The sequence below is a fragment of the Neodiprion virginianus genome, chromosome 5 (assembly GCF_021901495.1).
Source record: "Neodiprion virginianus isolate iyNeoVirg1 chromosome 5, iyNeoVirg1.1, whole genome shotgun sequence".
Lineage (NCBI taxonomy): Eukaryota > Metazoa > Arthropoda > Insecta > Hymenoptera > Diprionidae > Neodiprion > Neodiprion virginianus.
The window spans coordinates 8,446,628-8,463,989 of NC_060881.1; the positions used below are offsets into that span (position 1 = coordinate 8,446,628).

General features: G+C 36.5%; 3 protein-coding genes across 5 annotated transcripts; all 3 read right to left on the reverse strand.

Moving 5' to 3' along the window:
- Positions 1-3: 3 nt before the first annotated feature.
- On the reverse strand, positions 4-13,562 carry LOC124305964 (laccase-2-like). 3 transcript variants are annotated; one of them, XM_046766037.1, is made up of 10 exons: positions 13,326-13,562; positions 13,052-13,148; positions 11,303-11,414; positions 10,869-11,079; positions 10,088-10,251; positions 9,823-10,003; positions 2,712-3,101; positions 1,799-2,020; positions 1,446-1,664; positions 4-1,274 (listed from the first exon to the last, which is right to left on the reverse strand). In XM_046766037.1, exons 1-10 carry the CDS (start codon positions 13,411-13,413, stop codon positions 1,105-1,107), a joined length of 1,854 nt encoding a protein of 617 aa, XP_046621993.1. In that variant the 5' UTR covers positions 13,414-13,562; the 3' UTR covers positions 4-1,104. The 3 variants fall into 3 exon arrangements, with proteins under 3 accessions (XP_046621993.1, XP_046621994.1, XP_046621995.1); XM_046766038.1 differs by lacking the exons at positions 13,052-13,148; positions 13,326-13,562 and adding an exon at positions 12,377-12,465; XM_046766039.1 differs by lacking the exons at positions 13,052-13,148; positions 13,326-13,562 and having other exon boundaries at positions 10,869-11,173; positions 11,303-11,876.
- Positions 3,511-8,903, reverse strand: LOC124305973 (uncharacterized). Its single transcript, XM_046766058.1, has 2 exons — positions 8,081-8,903; positions 3,511-5,305 (listed from the first exon to the last, which is right to left on the reverse strand). Exons 1-2 carry the CDS (start codon positions 8,465-8,467, stop codon positions 4,880-4,882), a joined length of 813 nt encoding a protein of 270 aa, XP_046622014.1. The 5' UTR covers positions 8,468-8,903; the 3' UTR covers positions 3,511-4,879.
- A 1,234-nt stretch (positions 13,563-14,796) lies between the features above and the next one.
- LOC124305966 (zinc finger protein OZF-like) lies at positions 14,797-17,252 on the reverse strand. Its single transcript, XM_046766048.1, has 2 exons — positions 16,738-17,252; positions 14,797-16,598 (listed from the first exon to the last, which is right to left on the reverse strand). Exons 1-2 carry the CDS (start codon positions 16,894-16,896, stop codon positions 15,447-15,449), a joined length of 1,311 nt encoding a protein of 436 aa, XP_046622004.1. The 5' UTR covers positions 16,897-17,252; the 3' UTR covers positions 14,797-15,446.
- Positions 17,253-17,362: the final 110 nt, after the last annotated feature.

A 17,362-nucleotide genomic window follows, 5' to 3' on the forward strand; every position in this document is an offset into this window, starting at 1 on the left:
GAATTATCATGGCAAAACTAACGAAAGACGTTGTTTTGCGAAAAAAATGTGCGAATATACATATTACGCCCAAACTTTAGACTCACGGTTGTCTTCAACGCTCAATATCATCCTTAATTATTCATAGTTTTTTTACTAATACCACTGATTTTCATCGACAAACATGTGACAAATATCTTGAAAATGAGGAAAATCAGGTGTGTTTTTTCAATTTTTCATAAGCGTGTATTGAATATGTTTACTCCATTTTCAATCGTCAAAGCCTTCCGAGTCCCCCTGAGCTCAATATTGCGAATTTTTCAGTTTTTCTTGCGCCAAAATCTTTGGTAGAGATTATAGTAACAGGATATGAAAAAGAGATGAAAAAATTCGAAATTTTTCAATGCCTGGTCCCTTTTGTCCAAACGAGGTGTGTCCGCATATGTCTAATACATCTTGAGTGGCGTTTAAGATCATTTCTATTTTATTCCGTGTCCAAGCTCGATTGTGTTACTTATTGGTAGAAGGATAATTTGTGAATTCAAATTTCAGCTTTAGCACTATTGTTTTCGAGTATCAAACCTTACATAAGTAGTAATGAAAAAACTTAAAAAATGTTTACCTCAAGCATAACAATCCATATATTTCGGTGTACGCCTGTATGTAGGCAATTTCTCTACTCCTTAACGCTTGTGAATTGATGGTTGCCTACGCACAGTCACAAATCACTTGGAAACTATTCCATTGTATTTTTTGTGATTTATAAATTTTATGCAAGACAGCGTCACCGGCTAGTCAAAAATATAACGCCCTGGTGTGGAATTGATGAACTACATTAGCCGCATATAAATAGGTAGAATTTTTTTAATTCCTTGTACAAAAACTCGACTCCCTCAGCGTTAACTGAAGAAACGCTTTGACTTCTTACTTCCAAGTTTCGAGATACTTTAAACTGAGAGACTAAAGTGAGTAAAATACTTTTTTTTAACTACACTGCAAAATTAAATGCCTGCATTGTTTACTAACTGTTACATGGAACATGTATAAATTACAGAACAATGAATAAATAGAATGTATATAAATGTACAATTTAAGAATCTAAATAATAATTATGCATAATTTTATTTAATTAATCTCAAATATCATATCCGGTTTTTTATTATTCCCACATGACGGAAAATCTATTGGTACTGTCGGCATGTTTTCGCGGGAACCGACCTGCATCAAAAATTGCATACCAGGACTGGACGTCGTAGGTGATATTCCAGTGCTTCTTGCCTCCCAGAGCCAGTATCCTAAAAAAAAAATGGCCGTAAATTAATTTTCTATCCGTTTACGCGTAGATACGGGTCTAACTTCTTTTGTTACAAATATAAACGCTCGAGTTAATTTCTTCGTCATTCTGAGAATTAAATTTTTTTAAGTATCGTTGATTTAACTGTAAGCTAGTATAAACAAAAACACACCAATATTATCAGTACGGAAACGAACAATGGCGTAACCCTTGTTAGGAACTGTAAAAGTATCTTTTTTCGGAGGATTCGACAAGTTGCGGGGCAATCCTTGACTGAGATCAAGAGCTTTGACCTCTGCCTTCGTCACGGGCTTTTCGAAGCTATCAGCGCCAACGACACTCAGCTGGTAACCGTGGACGTGGAAGGTCTGGGAAGCATTTCCACCAAATCCTGGAAACAAGAAGGAAAAATGATTGAGGCACGTTCGAAAGTGCAGACTGTCAAAAACGTAAAAGTCTAGTAACGTATTGCGACCGGCCATTAATCAGCGCAACTAGCCGTCATCGATATCGTACATCTCTCACCTTCGTCTATGATGACTAATTCGACTGTCTCGTTAACAGGCACTTCGAAGATTTGTAGACACTCGCAGAACCGGGGTGTGTTTTCGCAAAACTCAGACTTCGCCTCGAGTGAGCAGAGAATATCATCCGGCGTGTTTTCCGGCTGACTGAGTATCGGGGATGGAGGATATCTGAATGTCATCCCATTGATTTGAGGAATTCTTGCCTCAGTCGTCGACAGACCTGATTCCAAACGCTAATTATATTAAAATGCTCCATATTCGACGTTGCAATATGAACCGATTGACGGCAAAATCGAGGAGCGATTAGCTCCGGGTAATCGTAAATTTAAGTTGAAATTCAAATTATTGTAAATCAAAAGAAGTTCAAGCATTGAAATGTAATTGAAATAACGCGGAATTAATCGGGCGGTAACTGAAATCATTCGAAATCATTGCAAATTACATGGAATATCACATGCTAACGTTGAAGCAATCGTACGAAAAGCGTTAAGAATCGTGCAAATCGTTGGTGATTTTGCAGTAAAGGCCAAATGATTTCAACATTCTAATATTCTATTGATTTCTATATTATTATGCGCTTCAGTTGATTTCTAGTTTCCCATATGATTTCCATTAGTTTCCACCGATTTCCGAGCATTCTAGTTGGTTTTTAGCAATTTGTTGTGATTTTTTGTGATTCTATCGAACCCGGAAATCACTGAAAATCGTGCCTGAAACACTCGGAAACCATCGGAAATCAAGCGCAATATCAGAAATTAATGGAAATCACCTGCAACGTTGAAAATCAACGAAAACCACGTGATAAGGTGAAAATCAGCGCAAATCACCCGAAATCAAGGCTAATGAATTGGAATAAATAATCGGATTTTCAAGGGAATGGCTCCTCGACAAAATCTCTTTCTAATACTCACTCAGGTACGTGGGATAGTGGCTAAAGCCATAAATGTTGTATTTGAAGTCAGTCATTTCGTCGGTGATGTCGCCCAGGGTGTTGACGTCGAAGGAAACATAAACTGTTTCGCCGGGGTGATTCTGGATCGACTTGTCAGCGAATCCTCTCGTATCCAGGGAACACAGTATGCCTCTAGACACTCGGTAACACTTGTGGCCTTTTTCCAGCGACACGATGACATCCTCGGACAAACGAATCGCAGATCCGATAATCGTCGAAGATTTCGAAGACTCTTCGTAGTCCAAAGATGCCGCGTGGAACAGATCCTTGCACTCTCCCATGCCCTGAACTTTGACCAAATATCTGCCAGATGCCTGATTTGTTTCCAATGTCAAATCGAATCTTTCACCTGGAATAACGATTACTATTTCACTCGATTGTAACGCTTGCTAACTTCTTGCGCGAAAGTTCGCCATAGTTTTAAAGGTTTATAATGTTTTTTCGAAATTAATGCCACAATTGTGGGAAATTCATTCACGAATGTTACATAAATTTTTGTCATAAATCGTCAAAAGAAATCGAATGGGTAAAAATTCTTTATCCGATATTGTGAAAATTTACGAGTACTTTTGGCACCAAAAGTATCTTCGTTTCACCGTAGTTATTTCATAATTTTTTCGATAAAAAATTCAATATGTTGAAAGAAAAAGAGAAACGTGCGGAAAACAAAAAAAAAATGTGAGAGTAAGATAATAGCAGATACTTTAATAAGGAAGTAGGGAAAAATTGAGAGGGATCATTTATGTAGCGTTTATACATATTCGGTGTAAATATTTATTCAAAAACAAAATATTGTGCACAAATTAACCTAACAATAAATTCATCATTTTATGTAAGTTTAAAAGGTCCATATATAAATTGGTACAAAAATGGCCAAATCTTCTTTCGAAGACGCAGCACTGTCGTAAAAATGTCTTTAAGGTTTTGATTATAATTATGTAGAGGGTAGTTCTGCCTTACGTGCGTAAACTACATATCTACATAGGTATTACTATTTATGTTCGACATCAAAGTTGAAGGATTTGTTTTTTGTGTTTTTCGTAATATTTCATTAAATCGAACTTTTAATATATTTTACGACTATATTATACTTATCAGTTATCACAACACTAGAAGATCGTTCTGATCACCGGTTTTTAACAAAGTACGATTGTAATGGTATAAGTTTGAGAAAGTGTATCTTCTCACATTGTTACACTTTACCATGTAGCTGTTGTAGCTAGGAAGAATAAAAACTAACTGTCACGTGACTTTTACAGCATTTCGTGTGACTGATTTACATAATACAATTTCACCCCCTTCATTTTTTTCGATAATATACCTATAAACTATGCAGTGGAGCAAGTCTTTCTCAGAACAGCAGAGTAAGTAATTAATTTACCATAAACACGATTGAAAATCTTTGTAAAATAAAATATTAGAATTCAAACAATCGTGTCTGCGATAAATTATAGAATCAAGTAGATACCTCAATTTACGCGAATATTATCGGATAATACATTCTTGTTTATTTGCAGGCAATTGAAGATGTATTCAAAAAGTCAAGGGCCTGCTGAATATTCACCTTCAATGCCCTACGTGGTATACTTTATAAGTACGAATAAAAACAATCTTACGAATTAGAAATACTGTTACATAAGGAAACAATCTGTACATTACACTGATAAAAAATACGTATTGTAATGTTTCGTTTTCGTAAGTAATACGAGAATCCTTAATCTATAATTTAATGTCAATCAGCCTTTCATCATATACCTATAACAATGATTTTACGTGAATATAAGTTTTCTTGTAAAAGGCGAGACGAATGTCCTAGTAGTAGGTCTCTTTGACCTGAAGTACAATGAGACTATCCTAAATTTCACTTCTCCAGCTGTGTAAAATTCAAGCTTATAATAAAATATCTGTTATATCACTGAACATGAACAGCGTGTTTAAAAGTTGCCAAATCGCATTTGTCAACAGAAGATTCATAATTTGTTCTTCAACCACATGAATTGTCCGCAATCTATGATACGACACACATGAGTGTTTAATCAAATTCAATAATTTTTCATTCTCTTTTTCACAGGCAACTCTGAGGCTAAGCGAATGGGAAATAAAATTACGATTTGCCTTTCATTCCATTCAAGACCTAGTTTGCGCATAAACACCAATCTCAGCTTCAAAGAGGATCTGATTGATCCTGAGCTTTGCCACGGATCTGGAATAGGAGTCCGGCACTTGAGCAAGCTGAGCAGCGATACTCTCGCCAAACTTTACGTAGTCCTCCTTGATTTTCCAATCCTCATCGTTGTGTCCTTCAGCGTTCATTTCCTCATCATTCGGATCTATCGATCTTTCGTCCTTCATTGTCAATCCAAGCCTGTCATTTTCCCCTATTTTGATACTGGACAAAAATGACTCTTCAGCATCCTCGCTGAGCGATGCGTTTATCACAGACCCTGTCGCTGAACCATTTGTACCGTCGTCACAGCCGTGAAATGCGATACTTTCAGGATCGATGTCGCTCACTATGTACTCTTCCTCCTCAATCTTGATTGGGTCGACTTTCTAAAAATAAAAAATTCGTCAACATAACTTATAATTTCAAGTTCAAGAAGTGCGAAAATTGCCATTGTTGACTCTATAAACGCAATTACGAAATATTTTTTCAAACGTTTCTAGATACCATCGAAGCTCAGTGATATTTATTTAAAATCTCATTGTTTAGAATTATATGTATAACAATCTTCCAAAGAGGCTGCGACGATACTCAGGATTTTTTTCATTCATAATGTTGGAACTTCTGAATGGTTCCTTAGTAATCCATAGAAAATTAATCACCGGTGATACATATAATTAAACTGCGCAAACGTGATTTTGCTACTGAAAACCTAAGATTATCAGTTTTTATTTTCTTTTCCACAGAGTATGTAACATTGTCACATTGAAGCATTAAAAGAAATTACGATTGCGTAATTTTAGTGTTGTCAAAAATAACGTAAGCTATACTATAAATCATCAATTAAGAAAATCATATATTTATTTTGCTACTATGAACCCTACTAACGAACTTTAAAATGGCTACAATATTGCAATTTTCTTATTTTCACAATGATGTTGACAGAACCAAGATTTCAAGACATGAACCTATATCTTGTTTTATTATGTAAATCAGTTCATGACCTCCCTTATGATGTAGAAAAATTATTTCGTGGATATGTAGAAGATCTTATTAAAAACATCGAAATTATATATCAACTTTTCGACCCCGGGATGTGGATCATCTTCAGGACGGTTTATTGCTTCTAGTACAAAATTTCCAACCAAACAGAAAAAACGAAAAAACAAAAAAACCAAAAGGAAAGTATCTTTCCGTTGAAGATGTCTTTACATTCTTCACTTTAAAATGTTTAACATTTTATATTTATACCAACGACGAGGGCCGTTGGACGGAAACACGAAATTTTATTATAATAATACCTATCCACATTGAGAAAAGAGGATTACCGTGGACTAGCGGCGTTGATCATGTTTTAAGGAACCGGAAATTTTTCTCTTTTCTTTTTGTTCTTACTTCCCACATCTCCATTGCGTGCGAACGCGGTGACCACCGAAGCAAGAAGTTTTATAATGGTTCAAACAATTCCAAAATCGCGAAATAACGGTTTTTCCTCGGTGTAAATCGTTACGATACGTTACTAACTTCAACATGATTTTACGAGTGAACTATGGAAAGTGAACATCGTTTGATAACTGTAATGGGTAGTGCTGAAAATTATTGCAGAATCAAAATAAAATTCCAAGCGTGACTTCTACAGCGTTCTTGCGATGTTATGCCAGTGTTTCAATCACGAAGTATGTAATGGGATGTAGCAGGATGTAGACAACACTGCGATAAAATTTGTCCCCAGTTTTGAGGTTACGTAAGTATTGTGTGAATACGATTTAAGCGCCTCTTACGGAAAAAAGTGAAATTTTCGCTACAAAATTTAAAAAAAGAAAGGCGGCAATCGTAACCTATAAGCCGCCGTGTTATAATCATACTCCGTAAATTCGTAAAATACGCATCTGAAGTGACTAATAAACAGTAAAAACCGAGTAATTGCTTTTCTAAACTCAACCGACATTAAATCCGAGGAAAAGGTTTGCAAACGGCGAATCGTAAGATCATATGGGAAGGGGGGTGAGTGCGCTATACGAGCTTACACCACAAGAGGCGCTTAAATCGCACCTTGACAATTCTTTTTACGTTGCCCCAAAAACTAGACCAACTTTTGAGCTGAGTGCTGCTGGATTATTGTCTCCTCCCTAGTACTCCGTGGTTTGATTGCAGTTTTTTTGTCAAGTATTGTATGAAATTTTTTATTACAATGACGCAATTACGATGTGACTAGCAAACTTTTTAGCTAAACCAGGATGTTTCCTACGGTTAACGGATTTTTTTGTTTGAGAATTAGAATTAGAATACGTATATATGTAGTTGGACTTGTTGGAACATAAACACTTTTGATGAGGCAGAAGTTAGTGACATTAACGTCACGAAACATTGCAGGGAAAAATTACCATTTTTTAAGTTTATAATGACTGTGACGTAGTCAAGTTTTCAAAATATGAATACATTTTGCCTTATTATGTTTTACTGATTTCAGATATTCCTGCAACTGTGAAATAACGATTTTCCGAAACGTTCGTTATTACAATAAGGTTACTAACTTCGGCCTCATGACTTTTGTCTCTACGGGAATTATCATGGTTCGCCCTTACGATGATTTACTTTACTATTGGAATTACGAGCAGCGCAGCAGAGCAGCAGTTCGTGTTACAGTCATCCCAGTATAGTATACTATACTACATATTTCACCTGCTCGGCTCGGAAACGGAATTGCAGAGTAAAGTAGTATGGGTGCCTGCTGCAGCCATACGTGCAGCGGCAACCGGTTTTTGCACGGACTGAGCACATCCTGCACTCGACGGTATCAGATAACAATTTGAAAACGTGGGCCAATAGAGAGCCATTATTATTTCTGTAAATCCCAAAGTGAAAACCTACCGAAACGTTGAGGCAAACGGAACAAAAATTGTGTCAAAATTCAGCAAAATCTCCTGGAGTCATAAAAGTTTTATAAAATTTAAGTATACATGCGGCTATATTGTGACCGAAATTCGCGGGAGTTTCAGAATTTGAAAAACCGATCAAGTCGTTTCCTCCAATTCGATATCTAAATTAAATACCATTCGAAAATTGTATTGTGGTGTCAAATTAAGTTGGAAAATTTTGTTAGCTATCGTGCTAATGTATGTAAAAAAAAAAAAAAAAAAACAAATCAGATCTTCGACACGTACCTTCTTCCTTTTGCTGTACCGACGTGTTCCAAACCGGAGAAACTGCATAGCTTTGAAAGCGAACCACTTTGAAACATAAATATCATCCGGTCCAGTAGCGACGTCCCGGCTGTTTTGTATCTTGTGAACTTCTCGGGAGTACTGACACTTGAGATTAGTAATCTTCTTCTCGATTTCAAGGGTGTTGCAGTTGAGCATGTCGGCGAGTTCCTGGATCGCCCTGCGCCGCTTTGTCCTGTCTCTGTATCCCCTGGCGCCCCAATCCCAGAGCATTCGCCTCTCCTGGTAGGCGTGAAGGAGCTCCAGGGTCTTGTCTCTGGTCCATTCCATGCCGTGGATGTCCTTGTCAACGCCGAAATAGTCTCTCCCGACGTCAAAACCGTGCATGCGCTGCGCTCGGTGCTACCGGCGTTCGTTTCGTTCCGGCAGCAGTGTGTAGACTGTGTAGTTAATCCCCCTCCTTCACCTCCCGCTGCTTTAACTCTTCTACGGGATCCCGACGCTCTCTGCAACTCGCCTCGTTTGCGTTGTTGCGTACAAAATACTCGCGACTGATCAGATTCGAATCGCGAATGGCGGACTGGCACTTAATGATTTTTCCAGCAAACACCTTAAACTTCCTTACTTTTTGCCGCTGTAATACGCCGCTGCGACCCGGCCTCGCCGGCACTCGCAAACTCTCCTCTCACACACTCCATAGAGCTCATTTACGCACAGAAGCGAAGATGCGCGCGCAACTTTACGCAGCTCCCATGGCTACAAGTTGTCCGGCTCTCACACATCGTTAAAAATACTCAACGTCTGTGTGATTCGTCTCAGACGCAATTCCGCAGGTAGTATCGCGTCTGTGCGAAAAAAATCGAAGTATCAAATTACTTACCGTACCAATAATAATTTGTTTAACCGTAGTTCATAAACTCTATCAACAAATATGTTAAGCGATATAAATGCCAAATGTAAACCTAGCTTTAATATCTGGCACATGTAATTTCCGAAGAATTACAAGAAATTATCAGAGGATTATGAAAATATGATTTGTTTTCGTTATTTATTTTTCAAAATCTTATTTGAATGCTTTCTTCAATCAAAAGTCAATTATCATTACCTTCAATAAATTGCTTTGGAGCTAAAATATTTTCGTCAATGTTTTATAAGATTACCTGCAGATTCAAGTTTGAAATATTGCTATTAGAGCCTCTAGAGCTGAAAATAAAATTCTTCTCAATCTTTTTGACGTTCTCAAGCAATAACATCGGCTGTTACGGATAAAAAAACCATCGCCGATAAAACAGTATACCTATAATCAAAACACTCGCAGCAGAGATTTGAAAAGCGATCCTCATACGAATATAGAAGAACTCCGTTCGAAAGCGGGAAATCAAAGTAGCTCGCACTCGAGGGGTTAATCATTCATCGACTTGATGTACACCTGATTTCAGAATTACAAAGATTTCAAAAGGTTTCAGGGATTTCAAAAGATTCAGAGGTTTTCAAAAGATTACAGGAGACTTCATGGGCTTTCAGAGGATTTATTCAAATGAAAATTTCAGAGATTTCGAAAGATTTCAAGAGACTTCGAGAGATTTCAGATGATTTCAAAATATTTCAGAGGATTTCAAAAGATTTCACAAGATTTTCGGAAAAGTGTAGACTAGATTTCACGAGTGATTAACCCCTCGCTTGCACGATAGACATCCATATTCCATATATTGATTAATAGCTTTGAATAAGGATACACTTACCCGGGAAGAGCACGACGTGAGAAGCAGGGGTCCGGCTATCAACTTTTCCACCGTCGACTGCAACGGCTAGAAGTTTATGATCCGCAATTGACAATACGACCGGACACGCGATAGCATTTGCATTGATCAAACGCATAAGATAGCGCCGATTCCGATCAACAGATATCCGGTAGCCATCGCTCTGCAAATGTGAAATTTTTTCAAATGAAAAGTTAAATTATTGCAAGAAGTGGATTAAATTCGAATAAAAAACAAATACACCCACCTGACCGTTCACCAAAAGATCCGTCGGCGCTGAAACTTCAGGCCAGAGCTGGGTCAAAGGTGCTTCGAGCCTCGTCGATATTAACAATGTCTTTTCGGCGTTTGGGTCACTCCCTGGTTCACGAACTATAAGCGCCCCGTAAATTCCATCACCCTGCTGCGGTGCTGTTGATATAGTGAATTCATTGATTTAAAATTGGATAAAATAACCAGAATTACGCTGGAAGAAAATGCGATGTAAACAAAATATGTAGTTTAATCAGAAACCCTAGAGCTGAAGCTTTTAGGTGAACCTGAGGTTTAATTTCCCAACGGTAAATATTATAACGATGGATCTTTAGGAAAAATTGTTACTTCGAAACTTTCAAGTTCAACCTCGTATTTAATTACGCGCAATTGAAGTGTAAATAGGTGTCTTGGATCAGGAATCAACAACATCCGTTATCAATATTCCCTATGAACTGTTTAGATCCGAGCCTTGTTGGTTTTGTTAAACGACTATAAATCTCAGACTCCAGCTCGGTTCCGCAATTCGCATATTTCAAACAACTCGTCGGATGTAAATCACCTGGTGCTTTTGTATACATATGCAGGAATTGATCAATAATCCAGTCTGCAATGCCTGGGTCGGTGCATCGCAGGGAAACGAACTTTTCCCAACGAATGCACCCCCCTTCAGTCTTCGCTTACCATGGTTTGTAATGTCACAACGAAAATTAGACACAGCTAGTGGTGACATGGTTGAATTTAACGTCTGTTATAGCCTTGTTATCAGACCTCACCTGATTGAGCATAGTAAAGGTAACTCCCTGCTATATCCGGCTTCATCTCGTATCGGAAACTCGAAAAAGGCAATACTGGACACTGCGTCACCATCGGAACACCGTCCATGTGAGCTGAACCCTTCTGGGAAAGTCCATGCCAATGCAAAGACATTTCCGTAGTGCCCAAATCGTTCTTCAGGATCACCTCCAATGTGTCTCCCAGGCAAATCTACGGACGATAATACGGTTCAGCAGTAATTATTCGTTAACTCTCATACATGGTTTGCAGGTGTGATTTGCTGCTTGGAATGATCAGTATATACCTGTAACACACAAATCGCTGATGATCATATATTCGAATCGAATTCGAAGAGAATTTTAACTTTGATCTGAATAGAAGAAATCCGATAAACCATCGGTTATAGCTCGATGCTTTTCTCGTCAATAATTACCTCGATTTGTGGACCTGGAGACATCCCGTTGATACCCAGAACTCCGTTATCGAAATAACCTTCCGGGCAGTCAGGTAGGATGGTGTTATTCCCGTGGGATGCATAACAGACGCTGAAATTAATCAAAACATATGTAACACGAACCTAATCTTGGGATGAAGTTGTCTGTCAAGTGGAATCAGAGATGAGGCTTTAAGAACATTTCAATTCAGAGTAAATATTTTTTAAGCTCTTTTTTTCTACTGATATGCGACAATTTAGCGGTATAATGTTGCGCCATCCTAATACATTAGAACTTTGTAATATGAATCATTGAAACTGTAAAGTGAATTGTAATACAAGTGAAGAATGATTTTTGTCGAGCCAATAACGTGTACTGTATTTTTGTCGAGTTCCGGTACAACAATGTAACAAAGTTTTAAAACGGACAATTGTAACTACATGTTAGTGTAGAAACTTGTTAAGTACAGAGTTCAAATCTGAAATACTAAAGTATTTTCCGTACTTACAATCCGTGACTGCCGCAAATGGCTACATACAGGACGTAGACTAGAAAACAACCTAAATACGCCTTTTAACGGTCTAATAGAAATTCATTCAATTAATTTATACGCGACAGTGTTTTAATCAATTTCTTTTTTTTTTTTTTTTACTGAATCTTTATTATCAAGCGGGATTGTAAACGATCTATAAAACGATAAATTACCTGAGATTTAGTTGGAAATAAACATTAAACGAAACTAAAAAATGATGTAGTTCAGCGAATATCAGCTTGAATTTCTTCTTCGATACTGAGTTACGGGGTTTGATCAGATGAATCAATCTTGAGATCATTTTTTACAAATCCGTATTATGACAACCAATCGTGTGTCCACAAATTATAAAGAATATGGAAGATTCGTTGGAAAAAAATTTCCATTCTGCATATTTGCATGAAATCGATATAATTAGGTCACATATTACCATTTCCGTTAAAAACGAGAGTCGCAAAACTTATTAGCAATTAAATTTTGCAGTTTTAGATATACATCTATGATAGATAAATACTCTAGCATGGGTGGGGTATCAGAATACCTTTTTTGAACTCGTATCTGCTTCAACTTTGTTTAAAATGAAAGAAGGAAGAATGCACCAAAATTATTTATTCCTGAACTACTAGAATTTGAATGAAATTATATTTTGTAAGTCACAATGCAAGAGTAAATCACAAAATTTTTACACTTAAAAAAATTTTGCAATATTGACCCTTTGCCATGTATCTAAATCTCCCAGCACATACTATACGATAAAATAAATTTACTCAAATATTGAGAAACGATTTTCAAGGTCTTGCACTTAATACACACAAGTGTGTTAACCGTTGGTATAAACAGTAAGGCTGCAAAAAATAATGACAGCATTCACTCCGAAATTCGATACTTTATTAACAGTTAATTTGATTGTCACTCTCGCGGAAAATATCACAGAACCAATTATCATCGATCTAGTTAACTTTCATGAATTATGGAGGATCAGCAAAATCTGTATAATAATACAATATTCGTATAATCGTATGATATAATTTATTACCGAAAATTCAGAAATTTCACACTCTTAAACACATCGAATCACTCAATCGTGATTCTTAAAATGTCACATATTAGCGTGCCCAAGAATTTTGGTTTCCATGTGAAAAAACCTCCTCTCAAGAACGCGTTATTGACAATTATTTATTTCTTGCAATTTAATTTTGTACACTTTATCCCTCACCTGTTCAAATTCGGCAATTCACTGACAGAAAATTGATAGCGGCACTTCTTGGTCTCTGAAGCAGGAACACATGGCCTGGAGCAATAACGGTACTGATCTGCTCGCAATCAGAGAATTGAAGCTTATGAAAGTAACGATTTAAACTACAGGAAATGTTACAGAGAGGTAATTTCAAATTAAGCCAATTCTGCAATATATTGCCGTGTAAAAACGTGATCAATCATATAATTTAGGATAGAAATATTTATCTTGAACACAATCGTGCGATTCGAACCTAGTAATGATTTTCCGGTCTTCTTTACGATTTGCGCCGCTGAAACCGCGAGCAAAACAATTATAATTCCTCTCGACAACGGCGCCATGACTGAAGCCGCTACTCCGACTTATGAGCAACAGAAAACCAGGACAGGAGTACGTAGAGGAAAATAGCGGGATACCCGTTTCAGAATACTCAGTAACGGGAGTGGAGTAGAACTGCCGCTGGACACCGAAGATCAAGTGTCCGGTCATCGCGAAAGCATTAAACTTGACGCGAACTTCACATAAGCCTTGGTGAAAGTTACGACGGACTCCAGGCCGATCCAAATCACACGCGAAAAGACTCATTGTTATTCTCTAAACTGCAGCGGAGATCTGGATGGAAAGAAATCTGTGTAAATGTTACAGGTTTTTTATACTGCAATCGATGCGGGTGGAATGTTGATCTTGTGTATTGTACTGGCTCAGGCTAAGATATATCGTTATATTGAAGTTAGTAACATTATTGTAGTGATTCGTACTGACGAAAAACCGTTATTTCCTCGATTTTAGACTTGTCTGAAGTCCCGTAATGAGTAAACCCTAATAAAACAAAAAACACTCGTATTTCGATATCTCAGTTCCTATACAATCAATGAAAAATTAAGAAAATAACTAGTGATTTTTTTCCCCAATGTTCCGTTGCGATTACGTTATTAACTTCAGACTCGTAAGATACCAACAGTTTGGGAAAAGGCGTTATAATTAGAATGTACAAAATGATTGAACTCTGGTGGTTTTCATCTGATTCTAATAATTTTACGCTCATTTTGTTCAACGTAAATATCTCCAAAAATTGCATAAAAACCAATTTATAATTAGATACGTACAAAGTGAATAAAAATAGATTTGTGTAAATAAGGTACGACAGATGTTCGTCAACAATTACATTTGCGCGTTATAATTATACTTATTATACGTATACCATAGAATTTCATGAATATTTTTCAGACAATTTGTAGACATCTGGTCAACAGACAAAATTTGTAACGAATATATCAGTATCCATTCTATTGTCTCGATTGAAAATAATTTATTATCAAAATATGTGTAATTTGACATAATAACCCTTCATATACTGATGCATAAGAAATTAAATATACATTTATATAATATCTGTGTTCGTATTGCCGCTAATCCGTATGTTAAATTCTAATATAAAGGCTGACTTAACAGCTAACAGGTATTATTTCAAGTACAGGATTTTCATATGGAACAAGCAAGTTTTTTAAACGATACTTTATTTGTGTAGATCTTTTACGTGATAATAACGAAGTATGTATGTTTATTGTTAATAAACTTACATACTGGTGCAAATGATTTCTACGATTTTCTATGAATTTTTAGATAAATTGGGACATTTGGTATCTTACAAAATTGTAATATGTGTAATTTCTTATAAAAATTTGTAGATTTTCATGAAAATTTGTATTTTTTCAGCCAAAAATCTACAAGCCACTACAATTTTTAATAAAAATTAACACTTCTCTGTGAAAAACTATGCATATTTACAATTTTGTACGAAACAATACAAAATGGCACAATTTCTGTACAAATTCGTAGTAGAAGAAATTTTCACCAGGGTAACTATGATTTTTGAAGTCAATATATTCAATCATCCATAGTTACTCCAAATTTTGCATATCATCGTGTTGGGGCCAAAAATCGGAGTCATTCTTTTTCACCACAAATTCGATCTCAGAAGTCTGCTAAATTTAATTGACCGTTTAGCAATGATCCTCTCTAAAACTCGTTTGGTGAATACAGACACGATTCGTTCAGTTCCTACATTATACTTTGCAGTGAACACTTGTTTAGTCGTAGACAATGAAAAAAAAGACAGAAAGGCTGTACTCTTGAAAATGTTTTTATCACAACACTCGCAAAATAATGCATTGAAAAATAGTGAAAGAATTGTATCCAAAGAAAATGACACCGAAATTCTGTCACATTGTCGAAAATATTCAGTACACAATACTGTATTTACACATAACGTTAGAAAAATATTACTCTCGGTTCGATATTTTACATATATACGATGAGAAATTTCAACGTGCAATAAAAAATTTAATTTATATATATTCAAAAATTTGTTTTTTCACGATACTTTAATGTCGCATGAATTTCTACAGAGATTACAGTCGTGTAATCTACTTTGCGGATGGGTAGCCATGTGGACGTACAAGCTGTCTTTGCGCGAGAATGACTTCTGACAAACATTGCATTCGTGTAACTTTTTACCCATATGACTCGCGATGTGAGACTTCAAACGATCTTTTCTCAAAAACGATTTGTGGCAAATATTGCACTTGTGTAGTTTCCTTCCAGTGTGAACAGCGATATGAGTAGTGAGGCGAGATTTGAGCATAAAATATTTGTGGCATATATCGCAGCCATACATAGGTTTCTCTGTATGACTTGCAATGTGAAGGTTCAGCGCATCCTTTCTAGAGTAAGATTTCTGACAAATATTACACTCGTGTGGCTTTTTACCGGTGTGAAAAGCTATGTGAGATACAAGTCTGTCCTTTCTGGAGAAATTTTTCTTGCAAATATTACACTCGTGAATTTTCCTCTTCGGATGCATGCTCGTGTGCGAGGTCATAAAGTTCTCAGGTATGAATGATTTCTGCGAGAAAAACTTGCAGTCGTGTGCCTGTTTCCTGCTGTGAATGATTGCATGGGCTAGTAAACGCTGCTTTCGAGAGAATGACTTCTGACAGATGTCGCATATGTGGCGAGGCTTCCCATGATGGTTTGCTATGTGTATATTCAACGTATCTTTCCTGGTAAATGACTTCTGACACATGTCGCACCTGTATCCTTGTTTCACAGCATGACTGCCGACGTGGCGTTCGAGTGCACTTTTCCGAGTAAATTTCTTTTCACAAATTTCACATTTATACATATTATCATCCCCAATGGTGGCAGAACATTTATCTATACTGTCTTCTGTTTTAGCCAACTTCTCTTCTGTGAAAGTGACCGACTCTTGCCCAAAGTTACACACTTTGCACGAAGTATTGCAAAAGATACAACGTTTGCCATGATGATACTCGGCGCTTATCGCAGAGTCTACTACTTTGTTAACTGTCATCGACTCTTGACAGTACGGAAGATTTGATTTGTCCTGTGACGTTAATATCGGATCGCATGAGACAGCTTCTGTCGCTCTGATCGTACGATCAGCAAGCGGATCGTCTATCAAAGTCTCCAGTCTAACGGCATCATTTTTTGCCCCTGAATCAACCTGTAGAATTGAAATAAGTCATGAAAATTTGAATGACTTTAGAAATATAACGAATTTGAATTGCTGGTGACAAATAGATAGATGATAAAAGTGAAGAGTGTTAGTTGAAGAATTACCTTAAATATTGAGGTATACTTGCCATCATCGTGGAAACAATCGATAATTGTTTGTCATCGTTATTCGATGACGTGCCATTAGAACTAAAAACATCCTCGACTTTGATGAAGTTTTGTAACCATAAATTGTAATCAAAGTTTTCACCACGGTTAAACATCGAATTTGAGTAAACATTAGTCATGGTACAGGTAAATTGGTAATATTGAAAACAGTAAATCTTTTTAACGACTCTGATATTCTTCGTTGTTCATTGACAATTTGAATAAACATAACAACAACCAAATAATATTTTATTTTAATTAATTATCATCAACGATCATTGTCGCACACAATCACGTCAATTTATATAAAAGTAAACAGCGATTAGCGATACGCTTTTTGCCGATAAGAACGCTTTACACCTTCCATTATCGCTACCTAACGCCGATCGCCGCCGTCAATAATTTTAAGTCTATTTTTAATCATTATTTTTTTTTTTTTTTTTATTAATGGTTTTTCCCAGGAAGTAGCACTACGAAGAGATATACAAGCCATGAACATAGATTGTTCATTTTATTAAATAAGAAAGCTTACGCTGATTTTGCATTGCACCTGGTGAGTGAATTCTAAAGTTGAAAAAAAAAAAACACGCCACCATATTGCATTTT

Excerpts from the sequence above, each read along its gene's own strand:
- LOC124305973 (XM_046766058.1), bottom strand. The coding sequence starts at position 8,467 with ATGCACGGTTTTGACGTCGGGAGAGACTATTTCGGCGTTGACAAGGAC. Across the intron at positions 5,306-8,080 it reads GGTACAGCAAAAGGAAGAAG|AAAGTCGACCCAATCAAGAT; the intron begins GTACGTGTCGAA and ends TTTTATTTTTAG.
- LOC124305964 (XM_046766037.1), bottom strand. The coding sequence starts at position 13,413 with ATGGCGCCGTTGTCGAGAGGAATTATAATTGTTTTGCTCGCGGTTTCA. Across the intron at positions 11,080-11,302 it reads CTCCAGGTCCACAAATCGAG|ATTTGCCTGGGAGACACATT; the intron begins GTAATTATTGAC and ends TATCGTCCGTAG. Across the intron at positions 2,021-2,711 it reads CCACTATCCCACGTACCTGA|GTCTGTCGACGACTGAGGCA; the intron begins GTGAGTATTAGA and ends GTTTGGAATCAG.
- LOC124305966 (XM_046766048.1), bottom strand. The coding sequence starts at position 16,896 with ATGACTAATGTTTACTCAAATTCGATGTTTAACCGTGGTGAAAACTTT. Across the intron at positions 16,599-16,737 it reads CGATTGTTTCCACGATGATG|GTTGATTCAGGGGCAAAAAA; the intron begins GCAAGTATACCT and ends TCAATTCTACAG.